This window comes from Onychomys torridus, chromosome 17 (assembly GCF_903995425.1).
Source record: "Onychomys torridus chromosome 17, mOncTor1.1, whole genome shotgun sequence".
Lineage (NCBI taxonomy): Eukaryota > Metazoa > Chordata > Mammalia > Rodentia > Cricetidae > Onychomys > Onychomys torridus.
The window spans coordinates 10,693,683-10,720,364 of NC_050459.1; the positions used below are offsets into that span (position 1 = coordinate 10,693,683).

Genomic DNA, 26,682 nt, shown 5'->3' on the forward strand with positions numbered 1-26,682 from the left:
ACAGAGCAAAGCCTCCTTTGAGAGCCTGGTCACCGGGTAGGGACATGAATGCTGCCAGGCCTGTTTCTAGATATCTCATAAGGAACTCAATGCCTGCGGCTCTGGGGGAAATACCCCTATCTCAACAAAATCTGAACTATTGATGTGCAGGGCTGGATGGACCCTGCCTCACCCCTCTATGAAGGGTGCTTTTGCAAAATCTTGGGCTTTTTGCACCAAAGCCTCAGGCTGTGCACAAAGCCGGGCATCAACCAGCTGCTGATCACCATGGCACCTTCACTCTGGTTCATTCTTCAAGAGCATCTTGAGACGAGGCTTGCAGTTCCAGGAAGGAGCAGATCCTACCTTTTGACTCAGTAATGGGGCTCAACAGGGAAATCTGGGGCTCATCAGGGTGGACAGAGCTAGTCCTTCAAGCCTTGGGGCCCAGGCCACCCCCTCTTTGGAGCTCACCAAGGTGGACAGAGCTGGTCCTTCAAGTCCTAGGGCACAATCTACCCCTCTCCCACCCTCTCTGGACCTTCTCAGAAATGGTGATTTCTGAAAGGACCAATAAGGAAATTTGTTTAAGGGGATCAGAAACCTGCTTGGCTCCTGAGGACCCCGACACCCTCACTCCCCACCAATGCTGTATTATAGATATGGGTTAGGATGGCTACTTTTGGTGTCTAACCACTGGGTACTTAGGGCCCCAGCTTCCCATCAAGGATATGGCTAGGTTTGGAGAGCAGCAAAGTCACGTGGAATGTAAAAGCATGGTAGTGGATCTCTGTATGGGGTTGGGGCACAGGGAAAACAGCATGAGGTGGGAAGGGGGCTGGGCATGCAGGGGACACTTACTGAGTCCTTTTCACCTCTGCACTGGCGATAGCACTGATGAAGGGCACTACCCTGCCGTAGTGCAGCAGGAGCCGTACCAGTGGGATGGCCGCCTCTTGCTTATCTCTGCACACCTCCCCCAGGATGTGAGCTGCCGAGGCTGAGACGGGCTGGGCAGGGGGGAAGTGAGCAGTGAGCACACAAGGCGGCACCCACCCACCCTCTGCAGGGTGTGCATAGATCGGTACCTGATGACTCCAGACCTTCACCCTATAGTCATGTGCATGATAGCACAGAAAGGCCACCATGCAGAGAGTCACTCACTCTGTCTGTGGCTTCCTTCCCATCTACTAAATGTCCCTCTTTGCAAAGAAACCCACACCTTATGAAAACCGTGTTAAAACCTCTAGTGTGACCTTGCTGGCTATACTCTACGAGTATGGCCTAAGCACCCTCCCACCAAACCCCAAATCCAGCAGCACTGGGGCTGGGAAAGAGAGAAGCCTGAGTAGGTCAGGCTCTGGAAGCTATAACCGGAGCGAGTTAAGTGTTATTTGCACAGCAAAATAGGAACAGGTGTCCCCAAGTACTAGAAACAGGGTGACGAAGGCCCAATGGGATACTTTGTATGGGCAGAGCCTGAAGGGCAGGTTTGTGGGGCTGGGTTTAGGCCTCCACCAGTAAACACGGCTGACACACACCTCCACATCCGCAGACTTCAGTAACAGGTCACGCAGTGGGCTGTAGTACTCAGAGGAGAAGACGTGGTCTTCTGTGTAAACTACATTCAACCTCAGCGACCCCAAGTCATCTGGCTTGAGGCTCTTACCACCATTGTCCCGGGGCTGGAGGAAGTACCTAAGAAGGAAGAGGATAGAGAGGCAGGTAAGGGCAGGGTCCTCCCAGAGGCATTCCCAGGGCAGCCTAGTGCCCTGCCCCTGCAGAGTCTGGGCTGCCACAGATGGGTCTCAGGCAGAAAGACAAGGCTCTGGGGCTGTTCTCGGGGCACGGCCACCTGGATGTTTCCAGTAGCAGGCTCACAGGCAAAGGGGAGGCTAAAGCTGGGTGGATGAGGTGAGGAGAGGACAGAGAGATGAGCTGCTGGGAGAAGATAAAGACAGAAGGCCAGGGGCCTTTGTAGTCAGCTTCTGTGTGAGGACAGGCCCCGTGCCATGTTCAAACAAGATGGGGACCAGTTTAACACAAGTGTGTGGTTTTCGTAAGAGCAAGTTGGGTTGTACTGGTGGCCGGTGGTCACTGAAGTGTTTTCTGAGAACCTTTCTCTCTCTGTTGGCCCACACTGGCCATCCCTCACCACACAAATATTCCTGGCCAGGCAGCTTGTCATCTTCTGGGGTGGAGCCCTGTGTCCCAGAACCTGGCCATGGAACTAGCAGGGGACCTATGTGAGCACTACCTCTGTAGAATTGGAAGTCAACTTCCTGGTGACAGGAGTGTACTTTAGCATCCTCAGAGTGACACCTGACATGGGACACTGGACAGCAGGACACTGACGGCAGGATACTGGACAGCGAGACACTGACGGCGGGACACTGGACAGCGAGACACTGACGGCGGGACACTGGATGGTGGGATACTGGACAGTAGGACACTGACAGTGGGATACTGGACAGCGGGACACTGACGGCGGGACACTGGACAGCGAGACACTGACGGCAGGACACTGGACAGCGGGACACTGACGGCGGGACACTGGATGGTGGGATACTGGACAGTAGGACACTGACAGTGGGATACTGGACAGCGGGACATTGACGGCAGGACACTGGATGGTGGGACACTGAGCTCCATGTGCTTTGTGTCTTTAAGGAACCAATCATGGAATAAAATGAAGAAACACTCCTGCTAAAAGCCAGAGTGTCTGGAGAAGAGAAAGCAAGTTGTATGAGCACCTGGTTGGGCTCTGAGACAGAGAAAGTCTGTGTCTGAGGAGCCTATGAAGACCCATACATCCTGCAAACAGACCCTGACTGAAGGTGCTCAGGAAGGCCATCCACAGCCAAGCCAGCCACTGGAGTGTGCTGACATGCTCTCCCACAAGGGGGTCAAAGCTGCTCTTAGTTCTATAAAACTTGCTTTTAACTGGACCCTTCTTCGTTGTCAGGTTCCCAGCACCACTGCCCGAAGGTCACCTCTCTCCACCTGCTGTGCATTACCTACCATAAGAACAGAAGCCCAGACAGCAAGATGGGCAAAGGGAGAGCAGGCAATGGTAGGTGGGGGTAAAGGTTAGCATAGCGCAGTGCCCTGCACAGTTGGAAGCTATTTTATATTCCCAGCCTTGTACCTTGAAATGCACACCTACCAGGCTTCGTAAGAGCTAGCATGTCGTAGCACTCTGAGAGGGATCCTCAGCTCCCCAAGAAACTCGTCCCCAAACTTCAGGTTGCTGGCATTCCAGAGGTCAACTCTGAAAGAGATGAGCACGTGTCATTCAGGTTTCACCAAGCAGCCCCAACTAGTGGGCAGGGGATGGAGGAAGCCTGCTTCCCAGAGGGGCAAGGAATAAAGGCCTCCAGTTCTCAGAGTGGGTGAAGATTTTACCAAGAGCAAGTGAACCAGGCTGCATTGTGGAGCAGAGGTTTTGATTCTCAGTGCAATGGACAAGCGGCGGGCAGACAGGGTACCTGTGTCTGGGTGCCAGTGGGGATCCCCAGCTCAGTCTGGTGGAGGGAACTATGTAGTGTCACTACCCATGATAGAGCCAAATAGCTGCTCCATTCTTGGCTATCACCTGGGTCCCTTCACCTAGGAGTAACCCAAGGGCCCTAAGCGGTTGTTAGAGATGTGCTAAGGCCCTGAGGGCCTTGGCTCTGCCCCGGATGTACCATGCTTTGATCTTGGAGCCCAGCACATCAAGCAATAGAGGCGTCATCAGGCTGAGCAGCTGCCCACAAAACAAAATAGCCAGCCAGGGCAGATGCTCCACCATGGGTATACCTCAGAGGGGCACTGGACTCTGGGCAGCCCTGCTCCTAAAACTTAGAAGCCCTGCCTCTGTCTCCATCAAGCACTAGACTGTGGGGTGTGAACCAGGATCAAAGGGTACCCTGTATCCACTGGAGGGCCTGCAGTTGGGTCCCAAGGAGCCACACACTACAACACAGTCTGCAGCCACAGCAGTGTCCGGTGCTTCTTGGGAGGATGGGCCACTCAATGATGCCCTTTCCCCAAGAGAACACTCCTTGTTCCCTCAGACTAGGGGCTAAGAAACTGCACCAGAGTAAGAGTGGGTTGGGTGCGTGGTTCCTGACAGCACCAAACACTCAGCAGAGTTCAGGGGCAGAGAACTGAAAGTCTCACACAGGTTCTCCCAGGCCTTGACTACTAGGCATTGCTATGGAAGAGGATGTTTTAGAAGACTTGGCTATCTTCCTGTCATCTTTGCCCGTCCTACAGAGCATACCTGAATGACCAAGAGGGAGGAGGACACTTCACTGAGAACATATGTATGTTGGAACCAGAAGAGCTGCTGGTGTCTCTCATCCCAGGGTTGGAGGCTCCTGCTGGCAAGCCTGATCACTGGATGGCTAACATGTTCCCCAAACAACTTAGATGGATTTAGGAATCCACAGGGGGAGGATGTGGTACACGCTAACCTTTACAGAAGATTTGGTTTCTATAGCAACAGAGCAGGAAGACCCATACAGGATCCATACAGTACCCAAAAGGAATCAGTAACATCAAAGGAGATGGACTCTACAGGGGTTATCAGAGCTCAGAAAATAGTCTGGAGGAAGAGACCTGTCGGATGCCAGCAGGCTTTCCCATGGGGCAGTAGCCATGAGAAGGCAGCCCTTGTGGTTTCTAAAACTGATCCTAGACCTTTGAGGGTAGCAAGTAATGAGACCCCCAAACAGCTGTGGCTGGGACGTGCCGGGGCTACCTCAATAGTCTGGGGGCTGGGACCTGTTGAAGTGATACATCTCCTAACTTTTGCTATCAACCTCTGTGAGCGACTCACCGAATTTCAAGTTTGTCTACATCTTCCTCCTCAAAGTCAAAGTGTGACTTTTTGCTGTAGCTGCAGGGTCTGGTCACCTGGAGTCAGAAGGGGGGTAAATAATGTCAGACACATGTGCCAGGCAGCATCCCACAACCCAAGGAAGGACCATGCAACTTGCTTGTAGGAATAGATGTGTGTGTGTGTGTGTGTGTGTGTGTGTGTGTGTGTGTGTCAGAGACAGAGACAGAGACAGAGACAGAGAGAGACAGAGACACACTAATTGCAGACCATCTTGACAATGTGTGGCTCCTTCCTCAGCCCCTGTGAGGAAGAAGGAAGGGCCTGTGACCCACAGCTCCAGTGTGGTGGTAAAGGGTTCAGGAAGGACACACAGGCCTGGGAGAAGTCTGAACTGAAGGAATGATCTACCACTCTTTTTTTCTGTTAGTTTAGAATGACTGTAACATAACAGGTAGAGGAGAGCTGATGATGTATCTTGGTGGAATGCTTGTCCACCATGCACAAGGCTCAATCCCTAGCACTATATTAGCATAGCCTTATGACTCATGCCTATAACCACAGCACTCAGGAGGTGGAGGCAGGAGGATCAGAAGTTCAAGTTTATTCTTAGCTATATAGTGAGTTCAAAGCCAGCCTGAGACACTCAAGATCCTATCTGAAAATAATCAGGTGCAGGAACTGGAATTCAGGCTCAGGGTAATGGCCAAGGAGCGGGCTCTGCTTTGACCACAGTAGTGTACGATGCTGCCCTCACTCTGGGTCCTTCGCAGGGATCAGAGAGGCTTTCTGCTCCAAGCCCTAATCTAGAACTTGATGCTCATGTTCCTTAACTGGATAGTGCTTTAATTTACTGGATAGCAAGGCAATGGTGAACACCCAGGCCACCTGCCTCCCTCCTGAGCACCACACCTGTCAACTGCTTCTCCCAGAAACACATTTATCAGGCACCGTCATCTTCCTACACCACCCTGTCCCGATGCCACTTGGTCCCTGCTGCCTCCCGTCTTCCCACTCAAGACGGTGGTACAGCCCACAGTGAGTCTCAGGGAAGCATGCCCCAGGCTTCCCATCACCCTTCTCCCCAGCAAGGAGGATCTAAGCTAAGTCTAGGAAGAAAATGATGTGGAAGCTACCTTCTACTAAAGCATGTACCCTGTGAGAGGCTACACAGTCAGCCAGGGAGTTCACTTTCTCTCCAAGCCCCACCCCCCCCCCCAGGTCTGTCCCCAACTTAAGTCAAACAGTGATAAAGAACTCCTGGTATGTCTTGTAAGCTGGCTATAGCTGCTGACTCATAGGACTGAAAGATTGACAGCCGCAGTACCTCAAGGCTGGGACCGGGAGGAGCAGGGACCCCACCTGTCTTTGGAAGTCTGACAGGCGCCACACAACGTGGTTCTCAAGCTTCTCTGGGACACTGAGTTAACCCAATGGGCTGGAGCTCATGTCTTTAGCAAGTAGATTAGACATGCGCAGCCCAGAGATGCGGGGTCTCCCACAGTAGAAACGGGGTAGGAATGAGGTTGTCATGAGTGATATGGTGGCGGAAGAGTCCGTCTTCACTCCCGCCAATTGTAACCGCCTGGTGGGGCCACTTGAGGCGCCCAGACAAGGGCAGACATCGCTGGCTTTGATTTTCAATTCCTACTAAACTTTCACATTTCCTGGCCACAAGTTCATGCCTCCCTCCTGGGAGAGCCTGCTGAGGCCCCAGTGCCGTGCCCCACTCTGTGACACCTCCACCTGCCTGTACGGCAAGGGTTTCCTAGCCAGCACAGAGCATGGCTACTCCCCACCACACCCCCCCTGCACCCTCCAGGCCACAGACCTGCCTTCAGGCCTCTTCCTCCCTGCCTCTACCCTGCCTACCCAGGGTTGGCTTTGAAGATTGTCCATTGCTCTGATTAACTTGACTCCATCCACAGCACCCTTGTTCATGAAGATTTACAGAGCTCCCCACCCTCCACAGCTTTGACAGTACCAGTCTCAGGTTGGGAGCCCTGCTCAAGCTATGGAAAATTCCACACTTGAGAAGCCCTGCCCTCCTCAGCACCACAGCGAGTCTCTGTGCTACCAGAGCTGGGTGGCTTTTATTTTATAATTTATTAACTGGGTCTGTGTGTCTTTTTTTTTCTTTTTTCTTTTTTTTTTTTTTTTTGCCAGAGCTGAGGATCGAACCCAGGGCCTTATGCTTGTTAGGCAAGCGCTCTACCACTGAGCTAAATCCCCAACCCGTGTCTGTTTTATAATGTGTGCACCTGCATGTGCAGGCCAAACACTGATGTAGGAATTCTTTCCTCAATTGCTCCCCACCCTTTATTTTTTGAGACAGGGTCTTTGTCACTGAACCAAAGCTCACTGACTTGGCCAGGCTGGCTGGCCAACGAGCTTCACCCTAGGAACTGGAATTACAGGTGTGCACTGCCAGGCCTGGATTTTTTAGGTGGGTTCTAGGGTCTGAACTCGGGTCTCCATGCATGCACAGCAAATGCTTTACTGAATCATCTCCCCAAAGCCCTAGTTTGTAAATTAAGGTCTAGCTCTTTAACACCCACTGGTCTGAAAGTTGCTATGCAGACCAGGCTGTCCTGACACTTGCAGGCGTTAGACATGTTGGGCCGCCATGTTGGTCTGCAGCCCATCACAACATCAGGCTGCACCTACACCTTGCCTTTCCTTCCTGCCTGGTGGCAGGCCCTGAAGATGGGAACTGAGGCCTTGCCTGTCCCCCTAACCCCCAGAACCTGGTGCTAAAGAATACACAGGAGCCATCGAGGCTGAGAAGGGACCTGCTGCCTCACCCTTCTTGACTAACCTGCTCTAGTTCTAAGAGGCCCCAGGGTGCTCTGGGCTGAATCATTTCCCCTTTTTGCTCAAACCCTCACGTTTCCGGAGAAATGAGCCTCACCCTGCTTGGGGAAGCTGTGGCGAACAGCCAGGAAAACAAAAGCCCCAAAGCCAAACAAACAACCCAAATGCCAGTCCGGAGGACTGTGACAGCATCAGTCTGCCCTGCCAACGTGAGCCAGCTGCTTCAGGAAGAGACACGTGGCTTTTCTCTCCTGAGAGGGAGGAACACTCCCAGGGAATCAAATGCCATCCAGATCTGAGGATCCCTGGGCTGGGCCTGGACAGCTCCTGAGACATAGTCAGGTGGCTCAGACTGACATTTGCTCTGTCTTGGTGCCAAAGTTCAGCGTTCTTCCCGCTGGAGCACCGACCTCGAAATAAAACACCTCGTCAAACTGGGGATTGTTCGTTTTCTTCTTCACCTTCGTCTTCTTCGCTTCCGACCTGCAGTGGAGAAAGAGAGTTTGTCGGCTCCAGATGGGTCTGAAACAGAGCTGTCAAATGCACAGTTGTTTACTACCTTTATTTATCTCGCAAGGAGCGTCTGTCTCCACCTCCAGATGGTATGTAAAACAGGGACCTTTTCGGAGCCCAAAATACCCGGTATGGAGCTCACAAAGGCTTCCCGAGAAACAGACCCCGCCACCATGAATCCGCATGACACATTCCGCTTCCAAGTGCGCCACGCCCACCCCCCTGAGAAGAGGGCCAACCTCTTGCCTCTGGAGCTCTCGATCTGGCCATTCCCTGCGCCCCCAATCCAGAAGTGAAACCCAGGCAGGGCAGGATGTCAGAAAGACAACTTGCCTGAAGGGTCCAGCCAACGTCACTGTGGCGTAAGGGTCGCACTGCCCGTTCACAATGGGGAGGCCTTGGCACTCGAAGATGCTGAGACAAAGAAACCAGTGGTCAGGGAAAGGATATGGAGGTCTCAGGAAAACAAACCAGTCCTTCCCAGGCCAGGAGTTCTCTTTCCTATGGCCTGGCAAGTTCTGGCAAGAATGGCAAAGCAGGTGGCCTTTACAAAACTACCTCTTCTAGGGTATTGAGTCCTGTGACCACCAGTCATGGCCCCTCCACTGCACCTAGGTGACAGCTGAGGACCATGGTGTCACCCCAGGGCCAGCACTGCTCTCCGCTGCTCAGAGGCCTGCACTGACAACCCCTTTGTGGGGCCCCTACACCTCTCTGGCCTTCCTACAGTGCAGGCTCTCAGCCTGGGACTCGGCTGCTTCCCTGATCCCTGTGTACAGGTGGGAGATTTACAGCGATGCCCGTGGTTGTCCGTATATTCTGACCGGCACCACGACTCTCCTGTACTGGCCTGCGAGTGCCATGTCTCCGCTACTCTTAGTCTTTCCACTGACGGTACCTTGTGGGGTTCGGTTCTACCCTCCAGTGACATAAGCTCTTCGAGTAGATCCTAGGCCATGTGAAGTTTAGGTCAAATATCCAGAATTTTCGCAGCTGGTTATTAAAGAACAAAGTAGCCGAGGTCAAGCTCTAAGCTGTGTGTTATCACTCTTTTGATTTGGCCAGTTTCATGCTCTGCCTTTTGTGGGAGGCTACTCTTTCCTTGAGACGGTTCATGATTGATCAAGCTGTAACCATCTTTCTGTCTGCACTATGTGTGCTGGGCAATAACAAGGCTCTTCCCTGGGCTAGAGGGATACATGTGGTTCTTAGACACATGTAAACCCAGCTACACACGGCTGATGCTCCTTCCGGGACCTAATACCACATGCCACAGCTCCCTTCAGCCTATGCTCTGCTATCAGGTGGATGGAAACAGAGTCAGAGACTCCAGGTCTTAAGATGTGTCCCTTCTCAGGGGGCTCGGAGCTGTCCCCTGAGCATGGCTTCTGAAGCAGTGAATGTATACACAGTGTGCATACGTGAATGTATATATGTGAATGTATATGCAGTGCATACATATGAATGTATATGTGTATGAATGTTTATACAGTGTGTATATATGAATGTATATAAATAAATATATAATGGGTATACATGAATGTATATAGTGTGCATATATGAATGTATATATATGAATGTATATGCAGAGCATACATATGAATGTATATATGTGAATGTATATACAGTGTGTGTACATGAACGTATATGTATGAGTGTATATACAGTGCGTGTATATGAATGTATATACGATGGGTGTATATGAATGTATACAGTGTATATATATGAATGTGTGTACTCATGTTCCTTTGTATGAGCCCAGTTCCTGTAACTCAAACAGTCAGAGGTAGCAGTCTCAAACCTGATCCTAACTGATGGCACAGCTGCACACACCATGGGTCCCAGCACCTCTGCCTGCATCTTAAAAGGCTTGTCTGGGAGGTGCTGCATGAAGCACACTCCCAAGAGCTTAGGTCTGCTTCGAATGCCTGGGGCTGTTTCACCTGTGTTGTGTGTGTGTGTGTGTGTGTGTGTGTGTGTGTTGTGTGTTGTGTGTGTGTTGTGTGTGTGTGTGTGTGTGTGTGTGTGTGTGTGTATGGGGGGGGCTTTTCTCTTCCTCCTCCTTGTCACCCGTGGGTCTGTGAGATGGCTCCACCCTGCCAGGCTTCCTTTAACCCACCCTCTTGCTTTCCAAGACTCCTGCTAGGAGAAACGTGCCCTGTGGCATGGTCTGGCACCTCTGCCAGTCTGACCCGGTATTCTCCAGCCCTGTGCCCTTCTCTGCCTTCTGGGATACGCTTTTCATCCGTTCTGATGACTTGGCCCTTGGCTACCTTCCTTCTCTCATTCACTCATCCATCAACAGGCCCACTGAACAGACGGCCTTTGAGCTCTATCGTCTTCCAGGCTATTCTGAAAATAACAGCGAGCACGGAGCAGTGAAAAGGTGGCCCTGCGCAGCTCAGGTCTGCTTGTCTGGCACACCCAGGAAGACACAAGATGATAGTCAGAACTGTGGTGTTGATTGTCTGGCCACTGCTGCACAGAGTTTTGTGGGATCCGCACAGGGAAGAGAACCGGATAGTATGGAGACGTGTAGGTACAGCCAACCCTTCAGTGTGGTCGGGGTCTCTAGAGGAATGAGGCAGCTGTCATAGGGAGACACGGGACAGCTGAGGCCACAGAGACCCACCTGGGTGGACAGTCTCAATCTAATGCAAACCTGTTTTATGAGATTCGGCTATTAATCAGCAAACAGCATTAGGCCCCACAGGCACAACCACATTTTGGACATGGTGGCGCGAAGGGACTTTCACAGCCTTGCCCCAGTGCAGCATCCAGGTGTATCTGCAGAGTACTGCTGCATCCTCTCTCCAGCTCATGCAAACTTCAGGAAAAGCCTACGCTTTCCAGTTCAACCTGAGACTGCCCTGCAATGGCCAGAGGAGCTGCAGACCAGGAAGAGAACATCTACACCCAGGGCATGTCACTCGGAGAAAAAGCCAGCTGGCTTCCCATGCCCCTCACAGCGCAGGGCAATACAGTGCCTCAACTGCTTGAACTGTCCGCTCTAAGAGTCTAATCACTAGCGTCTCATATTTTTAAAGGTATATTTTATTCATATGTGCGCATGTGTGTCCATGCACATGTGTGTGGGCACCTGTGGAGACTAGAAGAAGGCATTGGATTCCACAGATCTGGAATTTGTGAGCTACCCAAGAGTGGGTGCTGGGAACGAAACACTGGTCCTCTGCGAGGGCAGCAGATGCTCTTAATCACGGAGCAACCTCTCCAGCTCCAACACTGGAGCCTTGATTGAGATGCAGAAGCCAGGTTTATCTGGCTTAGAATCAGGGATAGCCCCACACTGCACTCATCTAAATCCAAGCTGGCATGAATCAAGGTTCACAAACACAGTACACGACCTGTGTGAAAGAGAAAGATAATAAAATGTTCACCATGCCCCCACCACCACTGACAAGCCATCCCTGAAGTTTGTGAATGGAAAATCTGAAGCACAGTAAGTTCCCAAATCTAGTTGAAAGTACAAGAACTGTCGCATTCTGTGTTTACTAATTGCGGGGTTTGCTCTTCAACTGAACCCTCAAAATGGGCCTATGCTACATTGATGTGGAGCTGTTGGGGTATAGCTCCGCATACCAGTGAGCTATCTCATCAGGGAAATGCAGCATATGGAGATGTCTCAGGAGGAACCATCCACACTAATTCCCGACCAAGGCCGACATTGAAAACTTGGCACTGGGTCCCCTTGCTGCCCTGAGAGCCGGGGCAGACAACTCAGGGTGCTAACTTCCATCCCGTCCCATCTTCACTGGGCAGCTGAAGATGTATGCCGTTGGGTGTGTCTAGTCGACACCACAAGACCAGGCTCTGTTCCCCAGACTCCCTTCTCAGGATCACACTTCTATATCCTTATCACAGACAGACTTTACCCTCAGGGTAGTGAGACAAAAGCTTAGCCAATAGCTGATTTTCACAGTCTCACTGGGGGGGGTTTCGTCTTATTAGGACACAGCACAAGGCCTTAACAGAACCACGGCCAGACAGATCTCTGCTCTTTGTCTGGCCTCAAGTACTTCGTCACAGTAATAGAGAACAGGTGGTGATGTCCCTGATCACCCAGAGTTCCCTTCTACTTATCCAACCATGTGGAAGACTCTCCAAGACACAGCTTGAGTCCCTTGGAGAGAGAGAGAGCGCCAACCGAGACCCAAAAGGTGATGCATGGGGCTGCTCTGCACATGATATAAGGAGAGGAAATAAAGAGAAGCCATCTAGCACATTGAGGGAAAGTCTCAACTTGGTGTGTACTCCCAGGGCCAAGGTGGGGTCAACCTAAAACATGAATGCAAAATGGAATGTGTGGAACTACACTCTCCTGGAGCCACGATGTCCTGTGAATTACTACAAGGGCCCACCACCCTTCAGAGGGGCCGAGTGCTTGGCTGCAAAGTCCTGGGACTAACTTAACTTGGAGTGTGCCTTCTACATCTATATGTAGCCACGTGGCCTCATTGTTGTTGGGCTACCTCCCTGCCTATCAACTCATACCCATTTCTAGCTTTGGAAGGTAACGGCCCACTTCTTAGCTGAAGGATGGCACTGAACATGTCAGGCTCTCTCCGAGAGCTGCATGTCAATCACACTGGGGGTGGGCATCAGCTCTGTCAAGGACAGAAGGGATGAAACAGGCAACCTCTGGGGAAACGAAGGAGGCACTTATCTCCTTGGGTAACTTACCGTGCCGCGAGTTTGTGGCAGACAACACCGGTGTCTGTAATGACCTCACTCAGCCTCAGCTCCAGGTGGACCTTGCCCTGCAAGGCACAAGGACAGTGTCACAAGTAGACAAGGCTTGAAGAAAATCTGTGGCCCTTCAAGTGGGTGGTACTTGTGCCTCTACATGTCTAACCTAGGCTCAGACACTAAGAGGGCAGCTGCAGCCCACTGGTCTTACATTGGCTCAAAGTTAATGGGTTCAAGAGTGTTAAAAAAAAAAAAAGGCATTAGGACACATGGCCCTGGAAGAGCTAGGACTGCATATATGCAGGACATGTTATGAGGTACAGTAAGTAAGGCTCTCCCAAGAGGCTCAGAATCTCCATGGGGAGGCCTGAGCATCCAAATCTTGTTCTTCATGAAGAATGTTAATATTCATGGTTGCTTCTTGAAGGGCAGCAGGCAGCTGGCAACACAAATGTCCTGTTGTTTCTCTCTACACACTACGACAATTCAGAAGGAATGGCATCGGGAGAAAAAGACTTGTTACCCAGCAGGATCCACATGGGATGCGGGACCTCCAATGGGTTGGGTGCACACAATTGTTAAGCCAAGATATCTGTCATTAGAGAAGGGGAGGCGAACCCAGCCAGTCTCTAAGGCTTCTTATGATTGAAACCATTGGGCTCCAGAGCCATCGAACAATGCCTTGCCTAGGAGAGTCCAAAATTGTTAACTTTGTTTACAACAAAGATATCCTACCTTCCTATATCACTGGAAGCTAGACTTTTTTCTTAACAAGCGTAACTTTGTCAGGAGGCCCCCAGGAACTACTCAGTGACCTCATTCAGGTTCAACATCCTTTCAAACCTCACCCAAATCCTCCATCCTATTGTAAAAAACAATCAACTGTGACTATCCTTGAGGAACCTGTACCTACACCTGGGCGTTTCACTTTCTGTGGCTCTTTGAGATCACACCCATGCTTTCATGTGTGTCAAGAGCACACCCATGCTCTCAAGTGTGTCTTCTGAGCACCTTTCTCCTAACCTTCATGCTTAAGCCTATATTCAAATATCTTCACTTAAATCTCAGTTCTGTCTCATACTAGCAAGTTCTGAGTTCTCTTTTGTACTGAAGCCACAAACCCTGATTTGACTTGAATAGAGGTCTTTAGAAGTCTAGGGAAAGCTCTGCCACCCCCAAATGCTGACATTTGTGTTTCTGGTGGCTTTATTTATTTATTTTGTTACCTTGGCACAAAGATACACAAATCTTAGAAGAGAGAACCTCAATTGAGAAGATGCGCCCATAGATTGGCCCGTAAGCAAGCTTGTGGGGGGGGGCATTTTCTTAATCAGTGATTGACCATGGGAGGGCCCAACCCATTGTGGGTCATGTCACCCCTGACCAAGTGGTCTTTGGCTGTACAAGAAAACAGGCTGAGCAAGCCATGAAGAGCAAGGCAGTAAGCAGCACCCCTCCAAGGCCTCTGCATCAGCTCCTGCCTCCAGGATCCTGCCCTGGGTGGTGGACTGCAATGTGTGCAGTAGAATAAACATTTTTTTTTCCCCAAGTCGCTTTTACCCACAGTGTTTTGTCACAAGAATAGGAACCCTGACTAAGACAGAAGGCCCAGGGAGGAGGGCACTGGCTCCCCTGCTGTTTGGTGGAGTAATATCAATATCAAAGGCTTTTTGCAGAGCCCTTTTTCATGACTGGTGGAGCTTGCCTGAAGCTACCACTGCCTGAAGCCTGAGTGGCTGCTGGCTCAGGCCTGAACATGGGTGAGAACTGAGAAAGGGAAATAATGGCCATCCCAGGCACTTGAAGTCAGCCTTACCACCAACAGGCCATTTTCGGGACCCAGCTGTGAGCTGTTCAGATAGATGGAGCTCTGTTCATCTTTAGCCTCTGAAAGGCAGAAGCACTGGGGTGAGGTGGATGACCCCACCGCCCACAGCTGATGGCAGCTGCCTTCCTGTTTCCTGTTTTTCCCACACACTCGCAGTGCCCTGAGACTCGGCACAAACACTCCTCACAAGGGCGGATCCCACCTCAATGAACAGTGTGGCTTCCGTTTCTAGAGGTCTGGGAGAGGCTAGGAGGTGAGACAGCAGACCGCACCGTGGCCCCTCTGTACCAGGAGGCTGCTCTCGGCAAGCCTGTGGGCCAGAGGCTTTCTGAGTCCATCCCTGTGCACGATGGGCGTTTCCTAAAGGGCGAGGTGTCAGGGTGGAGGCTGGGAGGTGCCTCTTGTGCTGTGAGCAGGTGGTACACAACAACACGTCAGTGCCACACCCGTGCTTCGGCCCCTCTGTTCCCAGGCCCCACAACTGGGTCCAGTTAGTTTCTACACCACAGGCCCGGGTGCCTTCCTTCTCTTTAAGAGCTACTGAAGAACAGGCAGGTACTGAAGAACGGGCAGGTGAGCTTGAATTCTCTGCTCTGTGAGAGATGCCCTTCCATGATGCAGAAGGAAGTGCTGGAAGTCTCCTCCCTCCAGTCTGACTTCAGATGAATGTCAAGCACGTTCACCAAAGGAGGCGGTGACAGGGAGGGACAGGCTAGGCTGCAGGGTTCCACTGTACGAGTTCCTGAGAGGAGCCAATCGGAGTTCCTAGACCTTGTCACACAGCAGGGAACACCCTGTTGAGCTCACTGGGGACAAGGGAAGTACCTTTAGGGCCATTCATCAGATATGCAGGGGAAAACCACAGAGTTCACTGTCAGAACTCATGAGAACAAACTGGAAACCAGTCATGAAAAGGAACACTCCAAATGCATAGAGATGACAACTTCTAAATACCACAGGGGTAAAAAAGTCTGGAGAGGAATCTAAAAACATTTTTAAATAAATGAAACTGAAGTATAGCCTATCAGAATTTGCAGGAGCCACGGAAGCACTATGTTAGAGGGACATTCTGAGTGCTAGCTGCATGCTCTGGAAAGGAAAAAGACCCAGAGGCAGTAACCTTCCAAGAACAGAATTAACGCCCCCCACCAAAGCAGAAATAACCAAACACCCAATTAGAAGTAAAAACACAAAAACAAAAACAAAACCAGAAAGCAGGAAGTCAAAGCCCTGTTTAGATTCTCTGAAGAGATGGTTGGAGTGATAGGTCTGTATTCAGGCTACCAAGACCAAAAGAGAAAGACAGATTCCCTAGACCACAATGAGGGCGTGACCAACCTGAGCATGCCGCGTAAGGAAGGTTGCCTGTGCAGCAAGCTGCCTGGGGCCCACTTACCACTGGGGTGTGATTGTGAACTGTGTACTTTGGGAAACAATGACTAGCAACACTGGTCACCTGGGGCTCCAGGAAGATGTGTACAACTCCATCTCTGCCTAGTTTCCCTATAAACGTAAAAACTCTAACACAATTTCAAACAAAATAAAATACTGGTGGTCCCTTGATTTCTTCTCGGATGATCCCACCCCCTTCCCCCACCCCACACACACACTAATAGGTGCCTCAGGAAATAGAGAACACTCCTGGCCAGTCTCCCATGAGAAGGTGGCTCGTGATAGTGGACATTCCGTGCTGAACTGTCCCTAGCATCCTGAGCGGCCACTAGGCCAAGGCAGGGAGAAATGTGGAGCTGGCTCTAGGTGAGATTTGTGTAGCAAAGACAGCAGGGCAAGTGAAGGAAAAAAAAAAAAAAAAAAAGCAAGCTCGGGCCATGGAAGGAAGGAAGTCAATACTTCTTCTCCCAGCCTCCAGGCTCTCAAACCCTCAGAGACAAAAGTGGCCCTTGACCATGGACAACCACTGGCAACCTTTTAGATTATCTGACACACCAGAGACAAATACCCAAACACTTTGGGAGAGGTGGAATGCCCACCCCCTTCTCTGGCCTTCAGAGTCAACTACTATCCCCAAGATGGTATTGGCCTTGGGCCAGTCATGAGCTACAGATCTACAGTGAACATACCATGTGTCCTGACTACATCACTGTCCATAAGCCCTTCAGAAACACAGATCTGGGGGCGGGCACAGTAGGGGAGGAGCCAGGAGAGAAGGACCAGTACCATCCCTCCCCTCGACATTCAGAACTGGAGGACTTTGGACATTGCAGGGTGCCCAGCCAGCTGGAGCCCCCATCCTCTGACGTGTCCCTGGGAAGGGAGTGGCAGGGGTGACTGATTCTATATAACAAAGTGACGTATAAAGGTTTTTGAAAAGCATCAGTTGAAAAAGGAAGCAAGATATTCAGCCGCCTTTTTCTCCACTTCTGTGACACATGGTCTCTCATGTGGGCCCAGTTCCCGCTGTCATAATGCATGATTCTTTCCTGTGAATTACAAAACAGGTGGATCCAAGAACCCAAATGCCACTTTCTGCCCTTCTAGAAACTGTAAATGTGACATTTCAAAACAAGCCGCAGCTGTGGCGTAAAGATGGCAATTACAACTTAAAGGTCAGGCTGAGGGGAGGAGCCGTCTCCCTGTCTCAGCCTCTCTGAGAGCGAAAGTCAAGCATTTCACACACTAGAGAGGTCTGCTTATTTATTCCTCAGCCCAGCCGCAGCAGCTTAGTCTTTTTTTTTCTCATTTTTTTTCTTTGAGAATTATTTATTTATATTTTATTTTTTGTGTGGGTGTTTTGCCTGCATATAAGTATGTGCACCATGTATGTGCAGTGCCTGCAGAACCCAGAAGAGGGCGTTGGATCTCCTGCAACTGGAGTTACAAATGGCCGTGAGCTGCCAAGTGGGTGCTGGATCCTCTGGAAGAACAGTCAACGCATTTAATTGTGGATCCATCTCTCCAGCCCTTTCATTTGTGAAAATGTTCCAAGGCCCCAAGAGACTAGAGGGCTGGAGTCAAGACCTGTCTCCACTGACGTAAGAGCCAGGCTACAGAGGGAGAAATCCTGCCCCATGGTACTATAGCCATTTTCTGGCACCGAGTAGGAAATTCCCCTCCAGACATGAGATTGGCACATGAATCTATGTTTATAGTTTTGTGGCTCTGAATCTAGATTGTAGTAGCTGTTATACAAATGTGTACACAGTATAAAGCTGCAAAGAAATCTAATAACCCAGTGTCAGCTCCCATGCTGTCCCTATGTTAACAGATATGTAAAATGTGGTCCAGCCACCCAGCCTTAGGAAGGCAGGGAATCCTGACATACAACACTCATGGACCCGGGAGTTAACACTCAGTGAAATGAGATAGTCATAGAAAGAGACAGTCTTCAAGGTTTTACTCACATGAGCTCTAAGCAAACTCGATGCCCCAACCCCCTGCCTACTCCTGGCCCAGCAGAGTAGTGGAACCTGTGTTTCATGGTTTGAACAGAGTTCTGGAGATGGATAGAGGCATAAATGCAAATGCCCCCGATGATACTGAACTATACTTAGAAATGGATGAAGTGGCAAGTCTTATGAGACCTGTATTTCACCACACTAAAAAACAGAACGTGTGTGTGTGTGTGTGTGTGTGTGTGTGTGTGTGTGTGTGTGTGTAAGTGTATATAAAGTGTATATACTGGTGAGATCACACAAGATAAGTGCACAGTCATGTCACCTGTACCAGCCACACCAGGAGAAGCAGCCATGGGGTCCTCACAAACGGTACCCATCTTTAGATAGAGAAAAGACAACACATGTACTGGCTGGCCATATTCCCTTGTGGACTCCTTTGTAAAAAGATAACACACAAACTTTCCGGCCATGTTCCCTGTGGACTCCTGTCTGCAACTTCCTATGAATCTGCAGCCATTTAAAAATTAAATACCTAATGAAAAAAACAAGAACTAGGAAATGCCACACTTGTCAATGAAGTCTAACTTGAGGGAAACCGTGCCCAGAAAGGGATTTCTGCAGCTCTATGAAGGTGCTGAGCTGGCCTTGGCCTTGGGAATCTCTTGGGAACAGGCCCGAAACTTCCAGCAATGCAGAGTGCCCTCTGGAGAAGCTTTCTCAGCCAGGGAGGGAAGCAGGGGCTGCTGCCTTCAGAAAGCCTTGGCTTTCCCACTAGAGCACCGCTGTGGCTTCGACCAGTGATTCTGCACTGTTTAGCTCACACAGTACAAGTGGGCTCCCGGGAGGCTGGGTCAAAGAATAGGGAAATCAGATGTGTCATTCCATGGGTGGGACTTCCACAGGCCCATCTGAAGCTTGGCCGTGGGATTTTCCTATTCAGTGCCTCGATTTCTCTCTCGTGCTGGTCTCACGGCCAACTCTGTGCTTAACCTTTGACCTTGGCAAGGAAGCCTTGCCTTGTACATAGAGAAGCCAGGCTGAGGAGGAGAACCCTTGAGGATGCAGGGCACGCAGGCTAGCCTGGCCTGTAGTTCTAGGACACAAGGGACACAGGACTCAGAGCTTCCCCAGTTAACTGTTGGTAAATTCTTTCTGCCGATTGGCAGCCCAGGTCTTTACAATGTCTGCTTCATGGATTTCCCCCCAACAGTATAAAAACAGCGATTATCGCCATATCCCAGTGCACCCAGTATTGCAAGACAACATGCAAGTCGCCTTAGCCTACAAAAACCCCATTTTACAGATGAGGAACTGAGGCTTGCAGAGACTGGCCATCGGGTCATGTTACTCCAGAACATGGGAGCTAAGTTCTGACTGACCCAAGACTGACCCAGCTCCCAGTCATGCCACGGCCACAGCAGGGCACCTGCAAATTGGAGGATCATCGTAGTTGTCCTTATCTAGGACCAGGGCTTAGGACAGCCCCACAGTCATGTACAGGTTTGTGCCCTGGGTAAGTGACCCTGCTGCATCCCCCTTACGGGCCAGTCCAAGAGTGGCGTGCTAAGGAGGATCAAGCTACCAAGTTTTCTGCTGCTCATCAAGAGTCAGGCATGCCAGGCCTCCTTACTAAGTGCCCATGATCTCTCTGTCCTTGGAAGCTGGGTGCTCAATCCCAGAGGGCAAACTATGCAAGCAGGCCATGGGGAGGCCTCTGAACCTGGACGGTAGCTAGTTCCTGTGGCTCAGCTGCTCTCACCCAGAATAGCAGCCCTACCCAAGCTCACTACATGCACTTTGCCTCCTCAGCGCTGCCTCCCTTCCCACCTTCTGTATTTTTAAAGCTGCTTCCATCTGCCTGACAAAACGTGCCAATAACCCGAGCAACAAACACAACCCACAAGCCTACAGAGCTTGATCAGGGGTGAAAACACGGTGTGCGGCCCCTCCTCCCTTGTCAGGCCCGAAGCCTGCAGCCTTATCTCACCACAGGCCACATGGGCAAGCCTCACCTGCACCTCTGAGTCAGCATCCACATGCTGAAGCTGGAACCACGTGTCCCTGTTGTGGTAGCTCTGCAAGTCTTCCTTCTGGATGGCCACCTTGCCTGAAGCACAAAAAAGACAGTAAAGGCTGTGGAGGGGAAGCCGTGGAAACACAGAAGGGTTCCGGGAGGCTGGGTCCCGACTCCTTAACAAGGTTAAGATCTGGCTAGTCCACACTTCAGAATGACTTCGGTCAAGGCTGCAGGTCTGTCTGTTCATGTTAACAGCCCCTCCTACAAGCTAAATGACACGAGAGCCAGATTTTACAAATACTCTCCCAGCTTGCCTGCTATCTAAGCCACTGCAGGGGGCAGGCTTATAAGAGAAAGGGGTCAGCCTGTTGTTCCCTAGTGGCCACCAACAGCAGATCAGACTGTTCCAGCACCTTCCTGCTGCCATCCTTCCCATCACATGCAGTAAGGAATAAAACACCCTTTACAGGTTTGTGATACATTAGCAGGAGTGTGTGCCCACTAAGAGAAGCCGCAGAACGGGACACAAATGTGCATCTTTAATTTATATGTTCTGTGGCATATGTGTGTGAGTGTGGCATGTGGTCCTGCACGTGTGTCCAAAGAATAGTGGGTTGCCACAAGGGCACAACCTGTCCATAGGTCCTTCCTCCCTTCATGCCACCTGCTGGGCATTCCTTTGACTTTTTTCCACAGTGGGGTCCTGAGGCCTCTGACCACCAAAGGCAGTAACTGTGTGGCTTTTGCAAAACAGACCTTTGCCCACAGTCGGAACTCATTTTTTTTTTCTTTCTTTCTTTTAGTTTCTTGTGAGTAAGAACATATGAAACAAAAAATTTCATGAGGTTGAGCTCAAGTCTGTGAAGAAGGGTAATGAAATCCCTGGGCTCTGTGCTCAGCTCTCTGGACAGAGGGCGACCCTCTGAAGTTTTCAACTCGTAACAGCTACGTCCTCACGACTCTGCTTTCACTGGCTGGCACCAGCCTGAGGAGCACTGGTTCATGCGTGTGGGAAGGTGACGCAGGCCTCGTGCTTGGCCCATCCACACGGCGTCATCTCCTTCTCGTCTGCTCTTCTGTGCTGTGACGCAGTCAAGGACTTGCCCAGGAGTATTACATGTGCTTCCTGAACTCTCCCAGACACAGAACCATCTCTCCTCGAGCCCCCTCCCTCTCCAAGGTGCAGCAACTCGTGTGTTCCGGTGTGTTTTCTCTCACTGTGGACTTCTCCAATGGGACTATTTTGTGAGACACACACTTAGGCTGTTATATGAGGCAAACATTTATGGAACTGTGGCAACACAGCCAGGCTTTCAAGGGTAATATTTCATATTTTCTGGTGTGCCTGGCCCGTGCTTCTGTGAGGTAGTTGGGGATTGTTTCCTCACACTTGGTCTGGTACTCTCTTCTCTAGGAGATTCTACTGAAATTGATCTCACTTTGTGCTTCTAGAGCACACACAACCAGGTCCTTCAGGCCCCTCTTGATAAGAGAAACCTGTAACCTGGAGGCCACCATTCCTCATGGCCTGAAAGCAAGAGGCCATCAGGTCAGCCGCTAGGGGTGGCGAGAGCCAACAGAAGGCCACCAAGTGTCTGAGGTCCTGACAACACCTCTAATACCTCAGCGTACCCAAGAGCCTAAGCCAGCGACACTAGATCCTGAAGAGGAAAGACCTCAGAGAGAAACCAAAAACAAACACCACATCCTAAAAGGCCCTCAGTGCCTGAGAAAGCACCCCCAAACCTGAGAGAACATCAGATCCTGGGAAGACCCTCAGCATCTCTGAGAGATCCCTAAACATTCAAGAGGAACCCCCCCCCCCCCCCAGTGAAGGGACTGGAGCCTGGCAGTGGCCAGCCAAGACCTGCTGACGAGAACTGGCTTCTAGGATGTTAGCATTCTACACTCAGGAGGGCAAGCTCCCCTATTGTCTGGACTGAGGGCCCAGAGCCCTGCGCCAGGTGGAAGCCACAAGGAAGGAAGGAATCGGTCTAAATGGGAGGATAGCAGTCACCACACAATCAAGGTATAGTTTTCCCAGGAAACAAACACAGATTACAAACTACAAGCAAACTTCCAGCAGGCTCAGGCCCAATACTCTCAGGAGTCTATAGCAAAGATCATGGTCCTGAGAATGGTAAACTCCGTAGCTAAGGACTGGCGTACTTGGAACAGCAGATGGCTCCACCGTGAGGGGCCTGATGGGGAGTTTGCACACACAACGCCTGCCCACCCACAGGAAAACCACCTGCCCTACTTTCTCCCTTGCGAAACACCTGAATTAACAAATTTCCCTCATTCTTCGAAGTCATGACCCAATTTTTCCTTGGCATGTCTGGGATGCACATGGCTTGTTTGGAGCTGAGGAACATTCATGGTCTTGCCTCTCTCCAGGAGAGAGACTGCTGGCTGTGGCAGAGTTGGGGGTCTCCTGCCCTTGGCTAATGGAAGCCACAGCTAGCTCTGATATATGAAACAGGCAAAGAAAAGTAGCCCGCCTGCTACCCATTGGTCCTATCAACAAGTAGAATAGTTGGGGATATTGCACAGTTGGGAGAACAATTGCCCAACACACACGAGGCCTTAGATTCCATCTCCAGCATCACACAAACCATGAAGATGCACAGCAATGCATATTCATCTCGGTGCTCGGGGGGCGGGTGTGGAAGGACTGGAAATTCAAGCTCATCGGCTACATAGCGAGTTTGAAGTTATGGTAGATGAGACCTTGGTTAGGGAAGAGGAGGAGGAAGATGAGGAAGAGGAAGAGGAGGAGGAGGAGGAGGAAGAGGAGGAGGAGAGCTCAGGGTTCCTAGGGGTCATGGTTGAACTTGCCTGTGCAGGAGAGGAAAGTACACGGGAAGCCTACAGCAGAGACCAGGAAACACTCACTACATTGACACACAGAGTTTGTGTAGGAGGAGGGAGGAGGGAGGAGGGAGGAGGGAGGAGGGATGAAGAGCATAGTCCTCATGAGGGGTGTCTAGGAAGGGGAGGTGGAGCCTGGACACCCACAGAGCTTGCAACAGCAAGGTCAAAGCAGTCTGAAAACTGGGACCCTGTAATGTGTCCCCAACAGTTCACATCTATTTTCTATTTCTAATAGTGCAATGCAAGGCACAATGAAAACACCAAGATTCTCCAGCTGATTTTGAAAGTGAAAATTTGGTCCCACAGTCACTTCAGGTCCCCATCCCCACAACAGCTTAGGCAGTCCTGGGCACTCCTAACAGTGGCTTGTACCCAGGAGCCCATTTACAGTGGCCACCAGGCAGGCACACAAAGCTTTGTGAATCACAGCCCCTTCAGAGAGAGACTTATCGGGACCCAAAGTCAGGCTCTCTCACACGGACTTCTGTCAAAGCTTGAGACATAAGGTGAGTACAGACAGGAGCTATTCCAGATCCTAGTACATGCAACCAACTTCAATCATTTTCTTTACCCCATGCCACATCCATGATTATTGTTAGCTAGGGATAAATAAAAAAAATCAGGTGTCCAAGCTGTGTCACGCTAACATGCACCAGCAGCCAGTCACTGACAGGGACCAGCTGGAAAGTAGGGTACTGAGTTCTGGGGTGGCTCTCAGTTGGTGCCATCCAACCGTTACAGGGACCGTCTAATTGTCCCGAAGAATTTACAGATCAACGAGCTTCCCCTGGCCCTGAAAGCAGATACAGGAGGCCACACACACCAAGAGGACACTGAGACGTTCCACTCAACAAAAATTAAGAGACGCTTGACGGGAAGCGAAAGGTGTATGCAGGAATCACAACTGCGCAAATTAATCCTCGCGCCTAAGAAAAGGCCTGGAAGGAAAGACTCCTTGAGGGCTAGCCTAGGACCCTGAGCACCAAAGTCACCAACCCGGTTGTTAATGAGCTCCCAACAGACCTGTGCAACGTGACTAAATAAACTAATGGACAACACAAGTGTACGAAACAGCCAAGGTGTGCCATGTTAGAAAAGCACTATTGGTACGATTGGTCTCTCGGCTTTCCACTTTCCTTACATGATTAAGACAAGGAAGTGTCCACATGTGCACATCTGCATTCATGTTCATGCGCTCCTTCGGCACCCTGGCCATATGCCAAGCATGCACCTAAGGCATGAATACGATAAACAAATCCCTGTCTCCAGACATCTTATGGACAATGGGATGCAGACAAACACACAGGCGGGAAACCCTGACGGCAGATGTGGAGGGGCTGAGACAGTGGGGTGGGCAGGGCCGGGACTAGAGGTGAGTCACCAGAGAAGCAGTATGAACAGTAAATGAGAGGGAGAGAGAGTGGGGTAGGTGTGAGGAGTGAGCATGAGCTGCCTGTGAGCAGCGTGAGGTCGGGCACAAGAGCAAGCTGAGGGCTGGTGTGAAGGAGCTGAGGGCTGGTGTGAAGGAGCTGAGGGCTGGTGTGAAGGAGCTGAGGGCTGGTGTGAAGGAGCTGAGGGCTGGTGTGGTGTGAGGGAGCTGAGGGCTGGTGTGAGGGACAAAGTGAGGGAGGCGGAGGAAGCGAGTATCAAGCGGGTGTGAGGGGGTAAGGGGTCAGGTGTGAGGGAAGTGATGAAATACAGATAAGAAACACACATGGAGTTGGATGTGAAAGGCAAGGTGAGATGTGGTGTGAGGTGTCAGGTGAGATGTAGTATGAGGCATGAGGTCAGACATGGTGTGAGGAGTGAGGTGAGACATGGTATGAGGCGTGAGGTGAGGTGAGGTGAGGTGAGGTGAGGTGAGGTGAGGTGTGAGGTGAGGTGTGAGGTGAGGTGTGAGGTGAGGTGAGGTGAGGTGTGAGGTGAGGTGAGGTGAGGTGTGAGGTGAGGTGAGGTGAGGTGAGGTGTGAGGTGAGGTGAGGTGAGGTGAGGTGTGAGGTGAGGTGAGGTGTGAGGTGAGGTGAGGTGTGAGGTGAGGTGAGGTGTGAGGTGAGGTGAGGTGAGGTGAGGTGAGGTGAGGTGTGAAGTGAGGTGAGGTGTGAGGTGAGGTGAGGTGAGGTGTGAGGTGAGGTGAGGTGAGGTGTGAGGTGAGGTGAGGTGTGAGGTGAGGTGAGGTGAGGTGTGAGGTGAGGTGAGGTGAGGTGTGAGGTGAGGTGAGGTGAGGTGTGAGGTGAGGTGTGAGGTGAGGTGAGGTGAGGTGTGAGGTGAGGTGTGAGGTGAGGTGAGGTGAGGTGTGAGGTGAGGTGAGGTGAGGTGAGGTGAGGTGTGAGGTGAGGTGTGAGGTGAGGTGAGGTGAGGTGAGGTGAGGTGAGGTGAGGTGAGGTGAGGTGAGGTGTGAGGTGAGGTGTGAGGTGAGGTGAGGTGAGGTGAGGTGAGGTGAGGTGTGAGGTGAGGTGTGAGGTGAGGTGAGGTGAGGTGTGAGGTGAGGTGAGGTGTGAGGTGAGGTGTGAGGTGAGGTGTGAGGTGAGGTGAGGTGTGAGGTGAGGTGTGAGGTGAGGTGTGAGGTGAGGTGTGAGGTGAGGTGAGGTGAGGTGAGGTGAGGTGTGAGGTGAGGTGAGGTGAGGTGGGGTACAGAGAGTGAGGTGGGGTGAGGTGGGGTACAGAGATGCAGGCAAGCCTGTGTGCGGACTGAATGAAGAGAGGTCTTCCGTAGGGGAGGTGCAGGGCGATGGGAAGGGTAAGATAAGAGCAAAGTGGGATGAGCTGTGGAGGAACGTGAGGGAGGTGAGGAACAGGAGGTGACATGGTAGGTGTGAAAACAAGTGTGAGGCCCGAGGACGTAACCGGTTGAGTGTGAGGCGTGTGTGAGGTCAGGTCCAGGCAGCGGGGTGAGACGGGCGTGGAAGGCAGGGAGGGACGTGGGGTACAGGAGACGGGGTGAGGCCTGCGTGAGGGGTGGTGTCTGGTGTGAAGAGAAAGCAGCAAGGACAAGGTAGGCGGGGTGTGAGGGTCACGTGAGGGTCACGTGAGGGGCGAGAGACGTGAGTGAAAGGGTGTGTGGGGGTTTGAATGAGATAGCCCCAATAGGTGACTTCCTCATCTCAACGAACGGGGGACCTCAGACACCAGAGAGGGCCTCTTCCTACCTTGAACAGTGCAGTTCAGGCGGGCGTGGCATCCTCTGTCGTGGCAAACTCCGGTACTACCCTTTCACCGTTCTCTTACTTCGGGTACTCTTGGATTCAAGGGAGTACCAAAACAGTAACCACCCTTGGGCCCGCCCCCTCACCTGGGCTCATCACATGACTAGCGTCTGGGAGACTACCAGGAACGCTGCCTTCCTGAGGCCACCGGGAAACTGGGGCTCAGAGACACAGGGGTTAACGTGGACTTCATACGTGTCTGACTGGCCCCGAACCCTCTCCCTGGCCTTTTCATATCCCTACCACTACGCTGGGGTTAGGGATGAGAGGAGCCTGGAGACAGTGAAGAAGAAAGGTTCAGAGCCATACTTCCCTAGGATAGCTGGGAAGCAGTCTGTCTAGGGACTTTTGGGGACATGCTACATGCTAGCCTTAAGAAGGCCCTGATCGGTGTGTTCCAGATAGGAGTCTCCAGCGGCAAGCTCTTCTGCACATTGTCAGGACAATGCAAGAGGCCAGGCCACACAGGCAAGGCTCCACGCCACTCCCATCAGGAGTGACTCAGTGCCCTACGGTCCTGTTCAGGAAGGCTTCAGATTAAATGCTGCTCTCTTCCCAGTCAGAAG

At 51.4% G+C, this 26,682-nt stretch overlaps 1 protein-coding gene across 4 annotated transcripts in view; it reads right to left on the reverse strand.

The window, feature by feature from the left end:
• Window positions 1–26,682, reverse strand: part of Rasa3 (RAS p21 protein activator 3) — a 109,603-nt gene that overhangs the window by 20,869 nt on the left and 62,052 nt on the right. For all 4 annotated transcript variants that reach the window (XM_036209484.1, XM_036209487.1, XM_036209485.1 and 1 more), the window contains 8 exons: window positions 20,035–20,129; window positions 12,833–12,909; window positions 8,465–8,545; window positions 8,029–8,101; window positions 4,805–4,881; window positions 3,146–3,250; window positions 1,521–1,677; window positions 841–989 (listed from right to left, as the gene is read on the reverse strand). In XM_036209484.1, the coding sequence (XP_036065377.1) occupies window positions 841–989; window positions 1,521–1,677; window positions 3,146–3,250; window positions 4,805–4,881; window positions 8,029–8,101; window positions 8,465–8,545; window positions 12,833–12,909; window positions 20,035–20,129 (814 nt within the window). The remainder of the gene's footprint in view (window positions 1–840; window positions 990–1,520; window positions 1,678–3,145; window positions 3,251–4,804; window positions 4,882–8,028; window positions 8,102–8,464; window positions 8,546–12,832; window positions 12,910–20,034; window positions 20,130–26,682) is intronic.